The following is an 18,052-nucleotide window of genomic DNA, read 5'->3' as shown; positions in this document are numbered from 1 at the left end:
AAATAATGACACTACTGATACAACAGCAGCAATGTTTATCCTTGCCCAAAAGAGATATTCAGGTTTTTGATGGTGATCCATTGCAGTTCCATACATTTATGAGAGCTTTTGAAAGTGGTGTTGAAAGCAAGTCTGACAGTTACAGTGATTGCCTGTACTTCCTTGAGCAATTCACCAGAGGTCGCCTAAGGGACCTTGTAAAAAGCTGCCAACATATGGACCCAGCCAGGGGCTATGCTCAGGCTAGAATCCTACTACAGGAACATTTTGGAGATGAACAAAGGGTTGCAGCTGCTTATATGGACAAGGCATTGTCATGGGCCCCGATCAAATCCGAGGACATTAAAGCGCTCCAAGACTACAGCTTATTTCTCAGAGGCTGTTCGAATGCAATGGATGAAGTGCAGTACATGTTTGAAATGGATATGCCTGCCAATATGCTGACAATAATAAAGAAACTGCCTTACAAGCTAAGGGACCGGTGGAGGACAACTGCTTGTGAAATACAAGAGAGGCGTAACCAGAGGGCTACATTCAATGATATTGTTCATTTCATCGAAAGGCAAGCAAGGATTCTAACAGACCCAGTATTCGGGAACATTCAAGCTGCATCACCAGTGTTGATCAGAGGCATGAATCGAACCAGCTTGAAATCCAGATCTAGGCCAAAAGGAAGTAGTTTTGCTACAACTGTGACTACTGTAGAGAACAATAACACTGCAACGAAGGGAAGGAGACCAGACACGATCTCATCAGTCAAGAAAGCCTGTCTGTTTTGTGAGGGTGGACACACTTTGGAGTTTTGCCCTCGACTGGAGAAAAGGGCTCACACTGAGATCATCACCTTTTTAAGGGAAAAGGGACTGTGCTTTGGCTGTTTGTGTATAGGACACGTCAGCAAGGACTGTTGAAAGCATCTCTCATGCAAAGTGTGCAGTTTAAAACACCCCACAATGCTTCACATCCACTCAAAGGGAAAGGATCCAGCAACAGAGGGAGAACCAGGTGCTGAAGTTGGCTGTGCTCTGGTATCCAGTGGGCTTACTGGGGCTGGTGGTCATGACTGCAAACTTCCTATAGTTCCAGTACAGATTAAATCCAAAAAAGGTAACCATGCAGTGGTCACTTATGCCTTCTTGGATCAGGGTAGCACGGCTGTTTTCTGCACAGTTAACCTCATGAACAAGCTCGACCTCTCAGGGAAAAGGACACGAATTCTTTTGCAGACAATGGGTCAAGAGAAGGTCGTTAATAGCCATGTGATCACAGGACTGGAGGTGGCTGGCCTAGACGGGGAGATACAGTATACTGTGATTTGCCCAATACCTATACCCAGGAGTGCATGCCAGTGCATAGGGGAAATATTCCATGTCAAAGAGATCTTCAGAGGTGGCCTCACTTGGGAGATGTTCACTTACCTGAGATTGACTCTGAAGTTGAGCTGTTGATTGGAACAAATGTACCAAAGGCACTCGAACCACTACAAGTCATTCGTAGTGTGGACGATGGACCCTATGCCATTAAGACTATTCTGGGTTGGACTGTTAATGGACCACTGGGAGGAGACAGTGGTGAGGGAATGGATGTTGCGACCGTTAACAGAATCTCAGTCCTGAACTTGGCCCTTACAGAAAAAAACACATGAATTTCCCATGTGATCACGTTACCACATGTGGAATACATGGTATCAGATTTTGTAACGTGTTACCATGTAGAGCACATGTGGAAAACATGGTATCCGATTTTATAACGTTACCATGTAGAGCACATGTGGAACCACATTTCCACATTTATTTATAACATGTAGAAACCACATTACATTTTATAACATGTGGAGCACATGTGACCACATTTTGTAATCACGTGGAGCAGATGTGCAAAACATTACATTTCATATTAACATGTTGAGCACATGTGACCATATTTTTATAACAACATGGAGCACATGTGGAAAAGAGATACTACAAAATTAAAACTCGGAAAATGTAGTTTATTTCATGAGGCCTTTAATCACGCTGGCATTGGCATTAAACAAATTACAAAAACTATTATCTTTTCTCTACAACACATTTTTCAGTCTCTCTCACAACCAGTGTGACTCTTAACATTGGCAAAAGAGACTACAATACAGGGATGAGAATGAGAAATTGTATTTTCAGCTGAAAATTTAATCGGGGGTCTGGGGGCCATTGGCCCCCAGCCAGGTCCAGGGCGGAGCCTGGTCGGGGGTCCAGGGGGCCGAAGGCCCCCGGAAGCTGTTGGGTTCACCCAGAAAGAGACCCCGATTCCTTCGTGGGCCACCCTCGGCCGAGGACGAGAATGATCAGGTCGAGAGAAACAGACAATCAGAATCAGAGATTCACATGTCAGTTTATTCGCACAGTCACTTCGTCAAAATGAAAACATCCCCGAAAACGTCTTATAGTGTTTCTGTGTTTATGTTTTGTCTTCATGTGTGTGTGTGTGTAATGGGTGTGTGTCTATGTGGAAGTGTGTAATGATCTTGAATCAATCATAATATAATAACATTTCTGATGACAGTAAGGTACAGATAGATATCAGCATGGAATGTCTAAACACAGAATGTCTAGTCTACGGAGTCTATTCAGAGAAGGTCAAAGACACGTTTGCACAGAAAGGATCTAATAATTTAACATAACTCCTTAACACATAAATGTGTTTTAAGTCAGTAAATTACATCTTGATTTCATCAACATAAGCAAAATAACAAATAACAATATGTCTTTAATAATGCTAAAACAAAGAATGGTATAAGAAAATAAACATAAAAAATAAGAACAACTTAACCACAAGAACAATGAGAACATGTCTGAAAGAGAGAGAACAATTAAACAACTAACAGGATTAAACTCATAACTAAATTAGGTTAATGCTTTTAAACTAAAAACCCTTAGAATCATAAGATCTTAACTATAATTATAATGTCATTATGAAACTAATCTAAAACTATAAAACTAACATTCATCACGGAATGCATTCATTAATTACGGGATCCAAATCACTACCCTAGTATATTTCAATATATTTCAGTATATTTCATAGCTTTTATGAAGCTATGACCTAAGTTTCAACTGAATGGATTAACATAAATGTAAGGACCTCTAAAATAAGGTCACTGATACTGTTCATTGGGATATCAGCCATTTTTTTTTGTATTGCATTGTAGTGCCTGGTTGACTCCATTTACCGTGATGCCTTGTGGCGTCATCAGTTTTCAATGTTTAAATGTTCTGATCTGTATTGTCCAATCCCATGTATTGTTGATGTATGTTTTTTTTGAAATTCCGTGATACCCAATGGTAGAGCGATAAATATCTGTTTTCCCGCGAACTAGGCGGTACTCGAACATTCCAGGGCGGGAACATTCGATCACCTCGAGAGAGAGAGAGGCGAGCTGAGCCGTTTGGACAGTGGAGAGAGACTGGCGCGTTTTGTGGTCTGTGTTTTTTTTTTTTTGTTTTTTTTTTATTGAGTCGTGGAGGGACTGTTTATAACGGACATCGAGAACAAACGGGACAGAAGGGACATTGCGTCGGAGTGTGCGCGGTGTGGTTGGTGGTCGGCTCGCAACGTGGACTGTTGTTCGTCGGAGCTAGCTCTTAGCCAATCCACCCCCCTTCTCGTGTGGCCATCTGCTGCTGGGCCCCATCAGGGAAACCCCCCCCTCTCCTCGCCACCCGCTTGCTGTGGAGCACTCGGTGCGGGACCGAGTGGCTGTTCGGCGAGCAACTGCTGATGCTGGTTCGTGATTACACTTACACTGACATACACACACATGCGCGCCCGTGCGCGTTAACGTTTGGCTCTGGTTTGGACCTGTGGTTCTTGCTGGGCAGCGCAGCGGTTGCTGTGTTGCCTGCGGCTCAGGGAGCTGCCATCAAGTGCACCATCGTAAGGGCCCCAACTGCGCGCTGTTTTGTTTTGTGTCTGTTTTCTGATGTTTGGGGTTGATCGGAAGGGTTTATACGAGTGATCATTTGTTTTTATAGTAAATGTTTATCACAACTACGGTTCTCTAAGTTGTAAACGTAGCCCACGTAAATTATAAACTTTGTGTCACTTTTTCTAGCTTGCGCTCTCTCTCTCTCTCTCTCTCTCGCTCTCTTTATTTTTTTTTTCTTTCTTCTTTCTTAGTTGAGTTGTTTTATTATTCAATAAATTTTGTACTACTGTATTTCAATTCACATGTTGGGTCTTGGCAGATCATTTACCTTCTCACAACTGACTGGTGTTTAGTTAGTTTGGTTAGCGTTACACTCACTTTTACACATTTATTTGTATGAACATTCTGAGGAGATACGTCCTGCACTAGCTTCAAAGTAAGTGTAGTATTTCCCCAGTGGAGGCACCGCGCTACTAAATTTGCAATTGTTATTACTTTATTCACATTTATATTCTTCACCTTCAACTACACAGTTATAAAAATAATAATTATTAATTATACTTGTGGTATCAGGAGTTTCAGCCAGCTCACCATTCCACCGCTGAGAATTTAGGAATCCTGTTGCGCCATTGTTTATTAATATTTAGTGTAATTCATTTTAGCTCTTTCTGAGTGCTCTAGCACCCGCTAAAAAGGGGTTACATAAACATGAACTTTAATTCTACCTTTTCAGGGTGTGTGTGAGTCGATCTGACACCAAAACAGACCTTCAGACACTTCTCTGTTCAAAATACACATTTCATAAACAAAATGTTCCCAAACAATGTCCAGCTGGACCTAAGGTCGTTTCAACTAATATAATTTTGACACAGAATAATTTTGCTGAATTCTTGGGCAAGAATTAATACTTATATAAACCTAACAGAAGCTAATGAGTTTTATACATTTTAGACCACTAGAAATGGTCTCAGATTGCTCAGTTGAATAATATTTTCAGTCCAAAGAAGCTTGAGTTTTGGACACTAATAAACAAAAATAGTCTCAATAATGCTCAGTTAAAAAGAATTTTTAACTTCATGCTAGAATGAAAGGAATGATGAATATAAATTAAATACATAAAGACAGAATATTTGACATAATCCTGTAAATGTTTCAGTTACTTTATTAAAGAATGCAGTTACCTCTTTTGCAGTGAACTTGTCTCAACAGAAACACAATTTCCCTGTTGAACAGTTCTCTCAGCTCCCAAAGTCACAATCATATAACTAGCAACACTACTCTAAGTTTTCAACATATTTACAAAGTACTTGTTCTTTTTCTAGGAATGCTTCATTGCAGAGATGTTTTTTTCCTTTTGGCAGCTAATCTGAATAAGCGATTCGTTTTCTTTTGTGATAATTTTCACCATTTTGAAGCTCTTATTCGCTGTTACATCCTCAATCTCCGGCCTCGTGGAGCGCCATGTTGAATGAGTAAGAAAGCGAAATGCGAATAACCAATCAGAACGAAGCTTACATGTGACATTTTGGCCTTTCCTATCTATGCTCGTTTACCATTGGTCAAATCGCGATATTTCTCTCTCAACGGCCAATCAAATACAGTGTACGTTCTGAACTGCCGATGTAAACAGAGCCTTGTTCCCGATGGTTGACCGGGTCAACACATACCTAACCCCCCCTAAATATTTTCTCCTCAGATTTAGACGATTCACAAAAATGACCCCTGGGTTGATAAAATCCGCGGAATTCCGCGGAAAATTCCCATCCCTGACAATAACATGTGGAGCACATGTGGAAAACACATTACATAAAAACTGGGAAAATTTATTTTTCATTTCATGAGGCGTTTAATCATGCTCAAAACTGTTTGGTATTAAATTACACAACTATTATTATCTTTTCTATATAAAACAAATTTTTCTGACAGTTGGCACATCTCTATAGCAATCAAATCTCTAAATTCACATGGTATTGACATCACATGCTTTATCTGGCACCTAGACTCACCATAGTAGCCTTGGTGAATCAATCTTGGTCTTGACACACACTTTCTCGCAAGACACAACACATGTCCACAGCCAGTGAGACTCCCAACATTGGCAAAAGAGACTATCTGGCAGACACTGCCATCAGATATCGAACCAAAGTGTTATCTCTTTTTAGTTTTCTTCTGTAATTGATGCTCAGAAATATTTGAGAGTCAACTACTGCTTTATGGTAAAACATGGCTTGATCTTTGACAGGGTATCCAAGATGTTTCTCAATAGCATCTCTTTCATATAGATTAAGAGCTCTAAAGCAGCCACTTCCAAAAAGCACAGTACCATGTACTCTTATTGTATGTTTAGTTGAGTTATAGCCATCTAGCATTGTGTCAAACAGCTGCTTTACTCTGGGTTGAACATTGGTCATGACAGTCTTGCCAATAGTCTCTACCTGTTTTAGTAAGAGAAAAGATGCTACTATCTGTAAGGGTACAGACTGTGTACCGTGGTATAGTTTCAACAGAGAGCCATTGCACCCTTCAAAACTGTATGCACTGTAACACCATAAGGGCCCGCAGTTTCTGACACTGTCACTCAGATGAAGAAGAACGTGAACATTGTATGTCATATGTGATCTGCCATACAAGGTCTCAAAATCTCACACAAACTCATTCAGGTGTTGAGATGCATAGAAGAGCTCCAGCTGTGTTATGAATGTAAATTGCAAGACATAAACTGCTTGGCACAAAAGGAGTAAGTGTCTAAAAAAATTTACCTGGAAGAATGGATTTCAAAACAATAGGAGCATAAAACAAGAGAAAAGCTCCCCATTCTGAGGCTTTCCAGTAGGCTCTTGTTATAATGGATCTAGGCAATCTTGTGATGTTGGATGGTGGTTGGAAATGTTTCATTTTCCTATCTGTGTCATTGGCTCTGGTTCCTATATCCCAAGGCTCTCTGTGGCAGGAACTATCAAACCACAGTGTAGACCAGGGGTGCCCAACCTTTTTTTAACCAAGATCTACTTTTGAAGTTGATGGCATGCCGAGATCTACCAAGTCAAGATCAAGGGCCGGGCAATAATTCAAACAAGGAGCCGCAATCGCAGATCACACGTAGTTGAGTTTTTATTTGCACAGGAGGAGAATAGGCAGTATAAATGCACAAAAAAATGAGGAACTGATCAACATGTCACAAATAGGTTGTCCAAAACAGAACTTCAGAGGCACATCATCTCTCTCTCTCTCTCTCTCTCTCTCTCTCAACCACACACACACACACCTACAGAAAAGAACACTCCAAAAACTCCATAACAGAAATCCAAAATTGGAAAACATCAATTCAACATGAATTCAACAGATTAACACACACACACACACACACACCAGAAGAGATAACTTCAAAGCAGGAAGGAGGAGAAGTCCAATATTTCAAAATGATAAACTTCACTGGAGAGTGGCAATAGCAGGGAAACCAGCAGTTGGATTTAAATGAATCTGGAAAACAGATAAAATACTCCTCTAAGTATATGGATATGATATGAATATGTCATTCAAGATAATAATAATAATAATAATAATAATAATAATAATAATAAAACACTTCTCTACCTTAGTGGGACTTCTGGCACTGGGAGGAGGCAGCTAGCTTCTCGTAATCCGGACAGTAGGAGTTGAGTGCCAGCCTTAAGCAGGCCGCGAGGTGGTCATCAGTCAGTGTGGTTCTGTACTTGGACTTTCATGTGTGAAAAGGCAGACTCACACAAATATGTTGATCCAAAAAGGGAAGTCATATTCAGTGCGCATTGTCTGAGGTTTGGATACTTCTCTTCCAGCAGCAGGTTCCAGAATTCGCCAGTTATCCCAGGTGTTGCTCTGCATTTGATCTCAATGTCATTTTGCAGTGTGAGAATTTCATTCTCGACAGCACTGGAGTCCAGGCTGAAGAGTGTGGCTACTTTGGACGCAATGCAATCCACAACATTTTCACCAAATGGAAAGCACAGAAACTGAGCAACAGGCTCAATGGACGCAAAGTCAGTAAACCGGCGCTCAAACTCCAAAAGAATGTTTTGGATCTGTTGCTCATAACGAGCAAGTTCCACACTGTCTTTGCCCTGACGGCGGAGCTCAGCCTCCAAGTGCGGAAAGTTCCTGACATCACACTGTTGCAACCTGCGTAACAGCAGGCGCAACTTCGTTTTAAAGGTGTTCACTGAACTGATCATGTTGGCGATGTGCTTTCCTTTCCCCTGCAGCTCGAGATTCAAGTCATTGATCTTATTGGTGACATCTGTGAGAAAAGCCAAATCAGTGAGCCACTGACCGTCCTCCAGCTGAGTATAAGCAGCAGCATGGGTAGTTGTGTGCTTCAGGAACTCTAATTTCGGGCAAAAGTTCCAAAAATCTTTCGAGGAATTTGCCTCGGCTCAACCACCTGACGTCGGTGTGCAGCAGCAGATCGGTGTGGTCTGCACCTGCCTCCTCGAGCTGGGCACGGAATAAGCGCCTCTGTAAACTCCTGGCCCGAAAAGAGCACGCGATTTTTATAGCTACGTCCATGACGTCCTTCATGTTCAAAATCTTCCCGCACAGCCCTTGTTGGTGAATGATACAGTGATAGTTAAAAAAAATCAGGGAAAGATTCCGACTGCTTGCACAAAGCAACGAACCCAGCAGTATGCCCAACCATAGATGGAGCGCCATCAGTTGTGATTGACGTAAGTTTGAAGAGGGGTAAATGCGACTTACTGACAAACTCCATAAACGTGTCAAAAACATCCGACCCTCTTGTGTGCCCTTTCAAAGGCAAAATTGTCAGAATCTCTTCTTTTGCCGTCATGTTATGAAACACCAGCCGAATGAAAACACATAACTGCGCCACATCCACAGCATCAGTTGATTCGTCAAATTGCAGCGAAAAACAAAGACAGCTCTCAATGTCCTTTCTAAGCTGTCGTTCAATGTCCTCTGACATGGGCTCGCACCGCCTTGTAATGGTGTTCCTGGATAGCTGGGTTTCTTGAATAGCCGACATGATCTCCTTCTTGTTCTTGAAGTCAGCAAAAAGTGCATCCGCGGCCTCCACAAAGGCTTCTTTGAAAACTTCGCCATCTTTAAAACATTTCTTGTGCTTTGCCAGAACACGACTCACATGGTAAGACGCTACCGTGGCAGTTTTACTCTTATTAACAGGTCGCGTAAACACTGCCTGCTTTGCGGCTAGCTGTCTCCTCAGGTTGTTTACCTTTTCAGTTCGTACAGCTGATTTCGCCGGGAAGTCTTTAGCATAGCTCTTGTGAACTGTCATGAAATGTCGCTCCAAATTTCCCTTCTTTGGAATGGCCACGGTAGCATTACAGATCAAACACACTGGCTTTGAATTCGAAAAAACAAAAAAGTAATCCTCTTCCCACTCAGGATGAAAGTGATAATTTTTAGCTTTTTTGGTTTCCGCCATTATCTTCTCAGCTTCCACTACACTGGTTGCTAGATTGTAACTAGGCGGACTCTAAAGCTTCTTCGCGCTTTAGGCCCCTAGTTACAACCTAGCAACCATGGCAAACCATACCCAGCATGCAACAGAATAGGATTCAGAATTATTTATATATTTAAGAATTATTTATATATTTATTAATTTTATTAATATGAAAATATATTCTGGTCACTCATGAACGATGGTTTTATTAGTGTGCTTTTTGAACAAGTTTTTTTTTTTGTCATTCTCGCGATCGACTGAAACTCCGCCTGCGATCGACTGGTAGACCGCGATCGACTGGTTGGGCACCCTTGGTGTAGACAATTGTCTCATCACCCCCAAGTCAATGCAATGCATGGAGTCAACAATGAACCCTGAGACAATGTTAAAAAAAAGGCAGTGACATCAAAGGAGTGGGCCCTTTCACTCCAAAGTTTTCACCAACCCCTACATTTCTTCCCCAGTTAATCATGTCTGATTGGCAACATTCTGTTACTGCTTCCTGATGAGGATATACTTGAACAAATCCTTTACCTTTCTCAACTCTGTCCCCTGGATGTAGACACCAGTTGCAGCCAAATTTCCCATTAAATTGCTTGACGTTTTGTAACGTAGCCCATGCTACACTATCACAAGAACAAATTTGGGCATATACATGAGATTTTACAGTCGTTACACCCTTTGAACACCAATCAATGCCTGCTGAACCAAGAGTTTTCATTTCACTGACGAATGGTTTAAAAAACATGGGGATGGATGGTTTCTTAACACCAAACCATAGACCTGTTAAAAACCTGTGTTTTTTCCTTACACTAGGTGGGAGCTCATTTATGTAACATAGTAAGGGCCAGATAGAAAAAGAGGAGGATTTGAAAACAGGTACACCATCAGTATTAAAAGTGAAGCTAAACGAGTAATTTTTTTTTTAAATTAGAGTCTTTGCACATCTGTTCATACAATTTCCCATCCATAATGTCTGAAACTGTGTCCGGGTTTGTGGGCCGAGTCTTTCTGTACTTCAATAACTCCCCAAGATTTAAAGTCTCCAAGACATGTTTCAGTTGGCTGGTACAGTAAGTGGCAGGCTAAAGAAAAAGTTACCATTTTTCTTAAGTTCATTTTGATCAAACACCTGATGGCAAGTCTCGCATGCATTATTTTGCAAAACACAACAGCAATTGGGGCAATACACATGAAAATCACATTTCCCTTTTTTGAAAAGTTTTTTGAACAGATATTTGGTGGTTGGTAAGTGGCAATCTTGTGGTAGAATAAGAACCAAAATTTGGAGAAGTATTTGCAAACCACCTTCTGTTAATCCCACTGTTGCAGCAAAGGCCATCAGGAGCAGGATGGTTTGTCAAAGTGTACAGATGCTCCTCTGTACAGGGGGGGATTTCAGGATGTCATCGTTAAGCTGAAAGAAAAAGGATCTCATTAGTTATAACTCCTTACGTGGTTAAAAAATAGGATGTGTGATCAAACCATTTGGCCTTGTGGCAGCAGACAAGAGTAGCCCCACCGTCTTTCAGAGAGATTATAAATTAAATTGCTTGTTATTGGCAGAACGATCAAGAATGTTCTAATACTTGTAAAATATTTACAAAACCAGTGCAGTACAACTGCTATTATTTTTAAGTGGGCATTTCTTTAGATGGCTAAATATGTTTTTTCTCATGTTGCAAGCTTAGTCTGTGGTTGGATACTTCTGTTGGTTTCTGGTCATTGCAATCGCCCCGACCAAAATCTACACCAGGTAATACATTTACCATGCACAAGTATCTAATACAAGACCACTTAAAAAAATGCAGACCATCACTTTAAATCACAAGACATATTTTACTGGAATGAGGGATGTGATTTGGGGCTGGTGAAATTATCTGAAAATTTTAGCCGGGGGGCTGGGGGCCGCAGGCCCCCAGCTGGTCCAGGGCAGCGGCCTGGTGGGGGGACAAGGGGGGAAGCCCCCCGAAGCTCCTGGGTTCTGGGGTTTTCTGACTTAATTGTAGTAAAATGGCAAGCAAACACACAAGAAAAAACTTGTCATGATTAACAAATTCAAGCCAATTTAATGGTCAACATGCAACTCTGACACACACACTCTCGCTCACTCTCACACACACACTCTCGCTCGCTCGCTCGCTCACACACACACACACACACACACACTCTCGCTCTCACACTCTCTCTCACGCTCTCTCTCGCTCTCTCTCACTCCCCCCCAAAGAACCAGCACGAGCAGGGCCCGCTAGCCCCGCGCCTTGTGACGTAATTCGCCCCGAGGCGAGCCGCGGTTTTTCTCCAACCATTCCCAGCGGAACTTTTTTTCACCATTCTGTCGATTTCTTTAACTCGATTTGCATCTTTACGCTCGATCACGGAGGCTGCCATCTTTCAACTCTTTGTTTGAAGCGAGCTTACGTACAGCTATCTAACAAGCGCGTTCATTGGTTGTTACAGAGCGATGAGCCAATCACGTACCTCGTTTCATCTCATTGACGTAATTACGTCATTTACGCAATTACGTCATTGAGATGAAACGAGGTACGTGATTGGCTCATCGCTCTGTAACAACCAATGAACGCGCTTGTTAGATAGCTGTACGTAAGCTCGCTTCAAACAAAGAGTTGAAAGATGGCAGCCTCCGTGATCGAGGCGTAAAGATGCAAATCTGAGGCTGCTATCTTTCAAACAAAGTCGGAACGAATAGGATACGAATGTGGATGAGGGAAAAAATCAGAAAAAAAATTTTCTTCAAGTTGAGGTGAAAAAAAGCGGAATTCCGCGAATTCGCGGAAAAATCACATCCCTGTGGAATAGTGATAAAATTTCAACAAGGATTTTGTTCAATTACACCAATCATCAAAAATAGTCCTACCATGTGTTCAGAATCAGAAGTTGAGTCGTTATCTACACCATCACTACCATCAACATCATCTGTGTGGCTGTCAGGGGGGGTGCTACAGAAAGGAGAAACACAAACAGGCCTTTCCCATTTGCCCTTTTGACTGCACCAAGTCAAACCATGCTGCACCAATTTGCGTTTCCATTATCAGTTCTAATGAGCTGAGTCTAACCATGCTGAGGCCCAAAATGGACCATCTCTGCAGATGTGACATTGAGCCATTTGTTCAGCTGATCAGTAGGGATGCTCCTGGCGACTAATTTGCCAGTCAATTTTTTTAGACTAGTTGACTAGTCTAAAGTAAGAAAACACTCAGAAATCAGTCAAAATTGAGCACAGTTTTAATTTGCTACGGTTATAGAGCCATTTAACACCATTAATCATGTTCTTCAATAATCTAATAAATGTCGCTATGTGGCATTTGTTGCCCTGCATTTACAAACGTCGCACATATATAACATGATGACGACTCACATATCTTGTGCAGGTAACTTGCTGAGTGTGGCAAACGGTATGTTGGCAGTGCTACAGTAGCACCTGTAGCTTGCTCTCCATGCAGGTAAACGTCCACAACCTGTGCTGAATGTGGTTACACATTGCTCCAGTTGAGTGGTTATATGCCAGTTTATTCTGACAAAGCCTACATGCAACCTTATTTTCCATTTTCTATACTGTCGCAGCACATTGCTTTTACGCGTTTGTCACATTATAGTCCACCTCTCTTGTTGGATTGAAACTGCTGTGCTAAATCAGTTTCAATGAAAAAAAAATTCGTAAAAATACTGTATACATAGAAATATTTCTAGTTTTGTTACTACTCATCTTTTCTGCCTTGGCTATGAGAGGTCTCCATGATCATCATGTTTGATTACTCAAATAATTGTGTTATACAGGACTTTTGACGTCAGAGACACTATTTAAAATGTGACCCCACCTCAAAATCAGAGTAGATGATTGACTCTGTGCCATCGCTATCCATGTGCTCGTTAAGGGACTGCTGCACAGTAGAAGAGAGACAATTCATGACAAACGTGATGTTTAGGGAGAAGTGTCACACGGAAGGCAGAAGACGTCAAGTATGCTTATGAAGCCAAACGCTAACCCTTCTGTGCCGTTTAAATCACAATATAAACTCACCTCGAAGTCGGAGTCCATAGCGTCGCCCGTGCCATCGCTGTCTTTGTCTGTGCGCTCATCAAGGGAGTGCTGTACAATTGATCACATTCTGTTACATCACTTGGTTTTAATCAAACACAGCCACAGCCAATGAGCTGTGTATACATATGGTAAAGCATCAAGTTGGTAGGCAATGCATGCAATATCTTAGTTAATAATCATAATGAATACAGACATGAAACAAACAGTAAGGGAACCTACTTTTTCAGGCTCATCATTCATCCTCTCCCTTTCACCATCACTGCTATTTACACCGTGCCCACTGGGTTGCTGAGGGGAAAAAACATTTTTGGAAATAACTTAATATTTGGAGTTATATGCACACCTCATGTCTCATGACATGATGTTTAGGGAGAAATGTTACACCGAAGGCAGAAGACGTCAAGTATGCTTATGAAGCCAAACACTAACCATTCTGTGCCGTTTAAATCTATCACAATATAAACTCACCTCGAAGTCAGAGTCCAAACCGTCACCCGTGGCATCGTTGTCTTTGTCCATGTGCTGTAGAAGAGGAGAGACAATTCATAACATGATGTTCACTTGGTTTTAATCAACTGCTGAGAGGAGACAATATGTGGCTTATTGAAGTTGAATGAATATTACACAATAAAGCATACCATGACACTTAAAATTGTCCAGACTGTACAAATGTAATCTTACTTCTTGATGACTCCCAACCTTGGCATCTTCAGTGAAATCAGAATCTGAGCTGCATAGATGATGATTATTGCCACACACTCGCTAAATATCTATAACCCATACGCAGTTTAACCACAACACAATACATTTTACTAATAATACGTATTGACTGTATTGTTTACCTGTCTCCAACACTGGGATCTGAAATAAAGTCAACAATATTAGATTGTTTGGTAACATTGTCACATGAAGCTTGCAAATATACAAATATTTTACACTTTAAATTTGAATTCTAAGACACATTTGGCTGCGCACCAATGCAACAAAATGTGTTTTAGCAGTTGACATTAATGCTCCCATTTCTCCTAAGGTGAGGAAAAGTTTAGCTAGCCTGGTAGTTACTGAGCAAAGTAGCTAGATATATTATATATATGGCTTAGCCATATATATTCAATGAGGGCGTCGCCACCATTGAATGTGAAGGGGACGTGTCCCCCTCACATTTCATAATTCTTCGTTTGGACCCCCCACATTTAACATAAAATAATAGTTCACCCAGCGCCGTTTCTATTGCTTCGTGAAAGAATCCATTCCACTTGATCGATAAGAGAATACACAGACCACTGAAAATCCACTCCGGGTTTTCCGGGCGTTCCCTACAACAACTCACCGCGCGCAAGCGAATCTCAGCGCGAGCAGAGACATGTTGGTGCAGCTGCTCGAGAGTGGAGGAGGTGACGTCAGCCACATTGCCACCTCACAATGGCTAGCTTTTGCTGAAACCTTATTATTTTGTTATCTGCTCTCAAAATTAATCCTAGGCCACATTAAATTATTGTTCAACTAAACAATGAAATAAGCTTAGCCTAATGGGGTATTCTTGGTTGATGGTGAATTCTTTGCAGTATTTGCTCCTCCCCAGATACAATGGACATAAGGACATTCTTTACAAAGCAGCAGAAAGTCAGTCAGAATTTCCCCACAGGACAGGGTTTTTTTTGTCCCAATGGAAATGTTAGTGCAGTTAGCTGGCTAGTCAATGTTAGGAGATGTATCAGCTAGCTTAATGTTAGCGATCATTTAATTCAAACCCAGTAGGCCTGCCTTACTGTAATGCCAAGAATGAGGTCAAGTCTGCTCTGATGATATTTACTGATTCCCTGTTGTGATTTGAAGAACTTGTTTTGTCTGGTCTTTGCCAGTTTTCTGGAAAGTAACATGGGAAATCAGTGTATGGGGAAGGAATAGTAGAAAGGAAAGCGATGGCGAGAGATGGATGTTATTCCAGGTGGATTGTGAAGGAAAGGGGGATAAAAGTTATGAAGTGGTAGAAATTGTGGTCGCACCAATGTAAGAAGGAGTTCTATCTATAAATCTATTTGTTATACTGATCTGTAAATGTTACTGTAGTACCACCATTGCATGTAGGTTGACAAAACTGCACTTGCTCATTGTGTGAAGTTCTCTTTTGTGTGTCGTTGCTTGACACAGTGTGATTTTGTGTTATGAAGACTGCATGATGCCATGCCATTTTTGTTGAGTATCACTAAATCGGAAAAAAGTAAAACACACCCACTAAAGTCACTGTTGGTGATGAACAAAATTCCACCTGTCCATTGTGCGAAGTTGTTTTTTGTGTGTCACCGTTGCTTGACACAGTGTGATTTTGTGTTATGAAGTTTGCATGATGCCATGTCATGCCTGTTCATTGTGTGAAATTATGAATATTCTTATTTTTAAACATACAGTTGAGTGTCACTATTGCTTGGCACAGTGGCATGGTGTGTTACATCTAAAACTAAATAAAGGAAACACAAAATAAAAAGTAAAATGCACCCATAAAGTCATTGTTGGTGATAAACTGTCACATTCATCTCATTATCTTAGGCAGAGCAGTGGATTTAAAAACAGGCTGATGAATATATGGACTAGTTGAATGAGGACTTATTGTTGAGTCTCTAAAATAGTCATTGAATTAAGTGACTTTTGTCGGTAAAATTAGGTGTTTAACAACCTGTTAAAAATACACCAGAATGCAGGAAATGGCCTCTAATTAATTAATAAATGTTCTGGGGGAGGTCCCCCCACATTAAAAATGCTTCTGACGCCCCTGTATGGCTAACTTACATCACTGACACCATGACCAATTTTCTCCATACGGTATATTGTCCTTCGTGGTATGGGCTCCTTGTCCTCTCGCAAATATGGCCGGTCCATGACCCATCTGTTCCTGTGAGGCGGCTCCATTTTCAGCCCTCAGCCCTTTTCTTTCCGCTCAGCCGCCGAGTTGAATCAGAGCGCGCGAGGCGTGTTTGATTTGATAACTTTAGCGGATGCTCGGCCCTGATTGGATGCTGGTTGCTGGGGGAGTTCGATGCCTCAGCAACCAAAAGTCAGAAGCCAGCCAATCAGGGCCAACCAGATATCCAATCAGATTCATCTCGCGCACCAACTGCTTGGCGCCGAAACAGAGAGACAGGAAGAGAAAGCAGTCAGACGCTCCTGGACAAACAGATGCGCGCGTTGATGAAGCGGCTTAACGGAAATAAAATAAGTGTCGGGTTGGACAACTCTGCCAAAGATAAGAAAATGTTAACCGACCCAAAGCGAATCGGACTGGTGGAGCACGGGGCGCTTGGTGTAAACCGTCCTAAAGGTGGCTGGCAAGCCTTTCCGGCACAAATGATCTCCGTCAAAGGGAAGAATGAATCTGGAGCAATGAGCGCTCGCGGTGTAGTTGGCTGTGGGAGCTCAGGATATTAATGTTAGCTTCGGTACCGCAGGAGTTTCACCTGGCTGCCGCGCCTCCTCTTTATAGCATCCTTTGCGCTCCCTTTGCTGTGTGTTGTGTTGAAGACGGAGCGTTATGCATGCTGGGCCTGTTGCACTACAATAATCCATATACATGCACAAACGGGAATGCAGCCGATCTTTCTGTTTCTATCGGCAAACCAAAGCGCACACAGTGTAACGCTACAGCGTCCCAGACAGCTTAATCAGCACAGCGGCCAGAAACACCTGCCCTTCCGGCCAAACACTGACAACAACCGCGGCTTCCTCACCGAACTCCTCCACCCGAGCCCCGCAGCAGCGCCAACTCTTACAACACTGACAAAAGTTATTTCTGACCTTTACATTCTTGTAGAAAGCCGAACTGCAATAGCAGCCAAAAAGATTTGCTGAATATGAGTGTCCGAACAAAACAAGAAAACACTCCAACATGTCTGCTCATCTGTGCGATCTTCTCCTTCTCCGTATGATGAACATTAATGGGCATGTGCGAGCAGGGTTGCCAGATACTGCTGACGGTTTCCAGCCCAAAATATGTTCAAAACTGCCCAAAATATAAAATGTACTTGATGCCTATCTTGTAAAGTAAAAATATGCAGCTGAAGTCCAGAATACTATTTGTAAATCGAACAACAATGCAAACAACTTCTAAACGGCAGCATGAGCCCGTCAGTGCTGGAGGTGAAGAATCTGCTGTCTGGTCCTCGGCTCCGTGTGCTTCAATCAGATTATAACTGCAATCATCTGCTGTGTTCTGAATCCTACATGCACCAGTAGATGGCGCACACGCAGAATATTATGTAGGCTATGATGCATATCTAACATCTGCATTGCTGAGGTTATTTATTTTTTATTTGTCTTTATCTTTTTATTTATCCTGTTTGTTTTATTAATTTTATAGGCCTAGTTATTCTGCTTAATTTATTTTTGTCTACATGTATTTTCTTCATCTGTTATCCTAATTTTTGTGGATTTGTTAGATTGTACCCGTTTTATATACTTCAATTAAAAAAAAAAAAGTTAGGCTGCGATGCATGGCTGCATGTAACATGAGAAGAGAAAATGGAGAATGGATTGCGTCATTCTTATTTACTAGTTTATGAGTTCAGTTTCTGCACTACATTACACATTCATATTAGTCTTACAGTTACAGCGACTTTTTTGTTTAAATAAT

At 41.6% G+C, this 18,052-nt stretch overlaps 1 protein-coding gene and 1 long non-coding RNA gene across 2 annotated transcripts; both read right to left on the bottom strand.

The window, feature by feature from the left end:
- Positions 1-6,997: 6,997 nt before the first annotated feature.
- On the bottom strand, positions 6,998-8,304 carry LOC132882164 (general transcription factor II-I repeat domain-containing protein 2A-like). The gene is made up of 2 exons (XM_060915432.1): positions 7,499-8,304; positions 6,998-7,384 (listed from the first exon to the last, which is right to left on the bottom strand). Exon 1 carries the CDS (start codon positions 8,113-8,115, stop codon positions 7,597-7,599), a length of 519 nt encoding a protein of 172 aa, XP_060771415.1. The 5' UTR covers positions 8,116-8,304; the 3' UTR covers positions 6,998-7,384; positions 7,499-7,596.
- Positions 8,305-13,204: 4,900 nt separating this feature from the next.
- On the bottom strand, positions 13,205-14,282 carry LOC132882165 (uncharacterized). The gene is made up of 4 exons (XR_009654126.1): positions 13,897-14,282; positions 13,648-13,716; positions 13,408-13,476; positions 13,205-13,267 (listed from the first exon to the last, which is right to left on the bottom strand). It is a non-coding gene; the product is annotated as an uncharacterized LOC132882165 (long non-coding RNA).
- Positions 14,283-18,052: the final 3,770 nt, after the last annotated feature.

Source organism: Neoarius graeffei, chromosome 2, assembly GCF_027579695.1.
Source record: "Neoarius graeffei isolate fNeoGra1 chromosome 2, fNeoGra1.pri, whole genome shotgun sequence".
In the NCBI taxonomy this organism is placed as follows: Eukaryota; Metazoa; Chordata; class Actinopteri; order Siluriformes; family Ariidae; genus Neoarius; species Neoarius graeffei.
The sequence above is the reverse complement of the archived record's forward strand: the minus strand, read 5'-3'. Positions and strand labels throughout refer to the sequence as shown.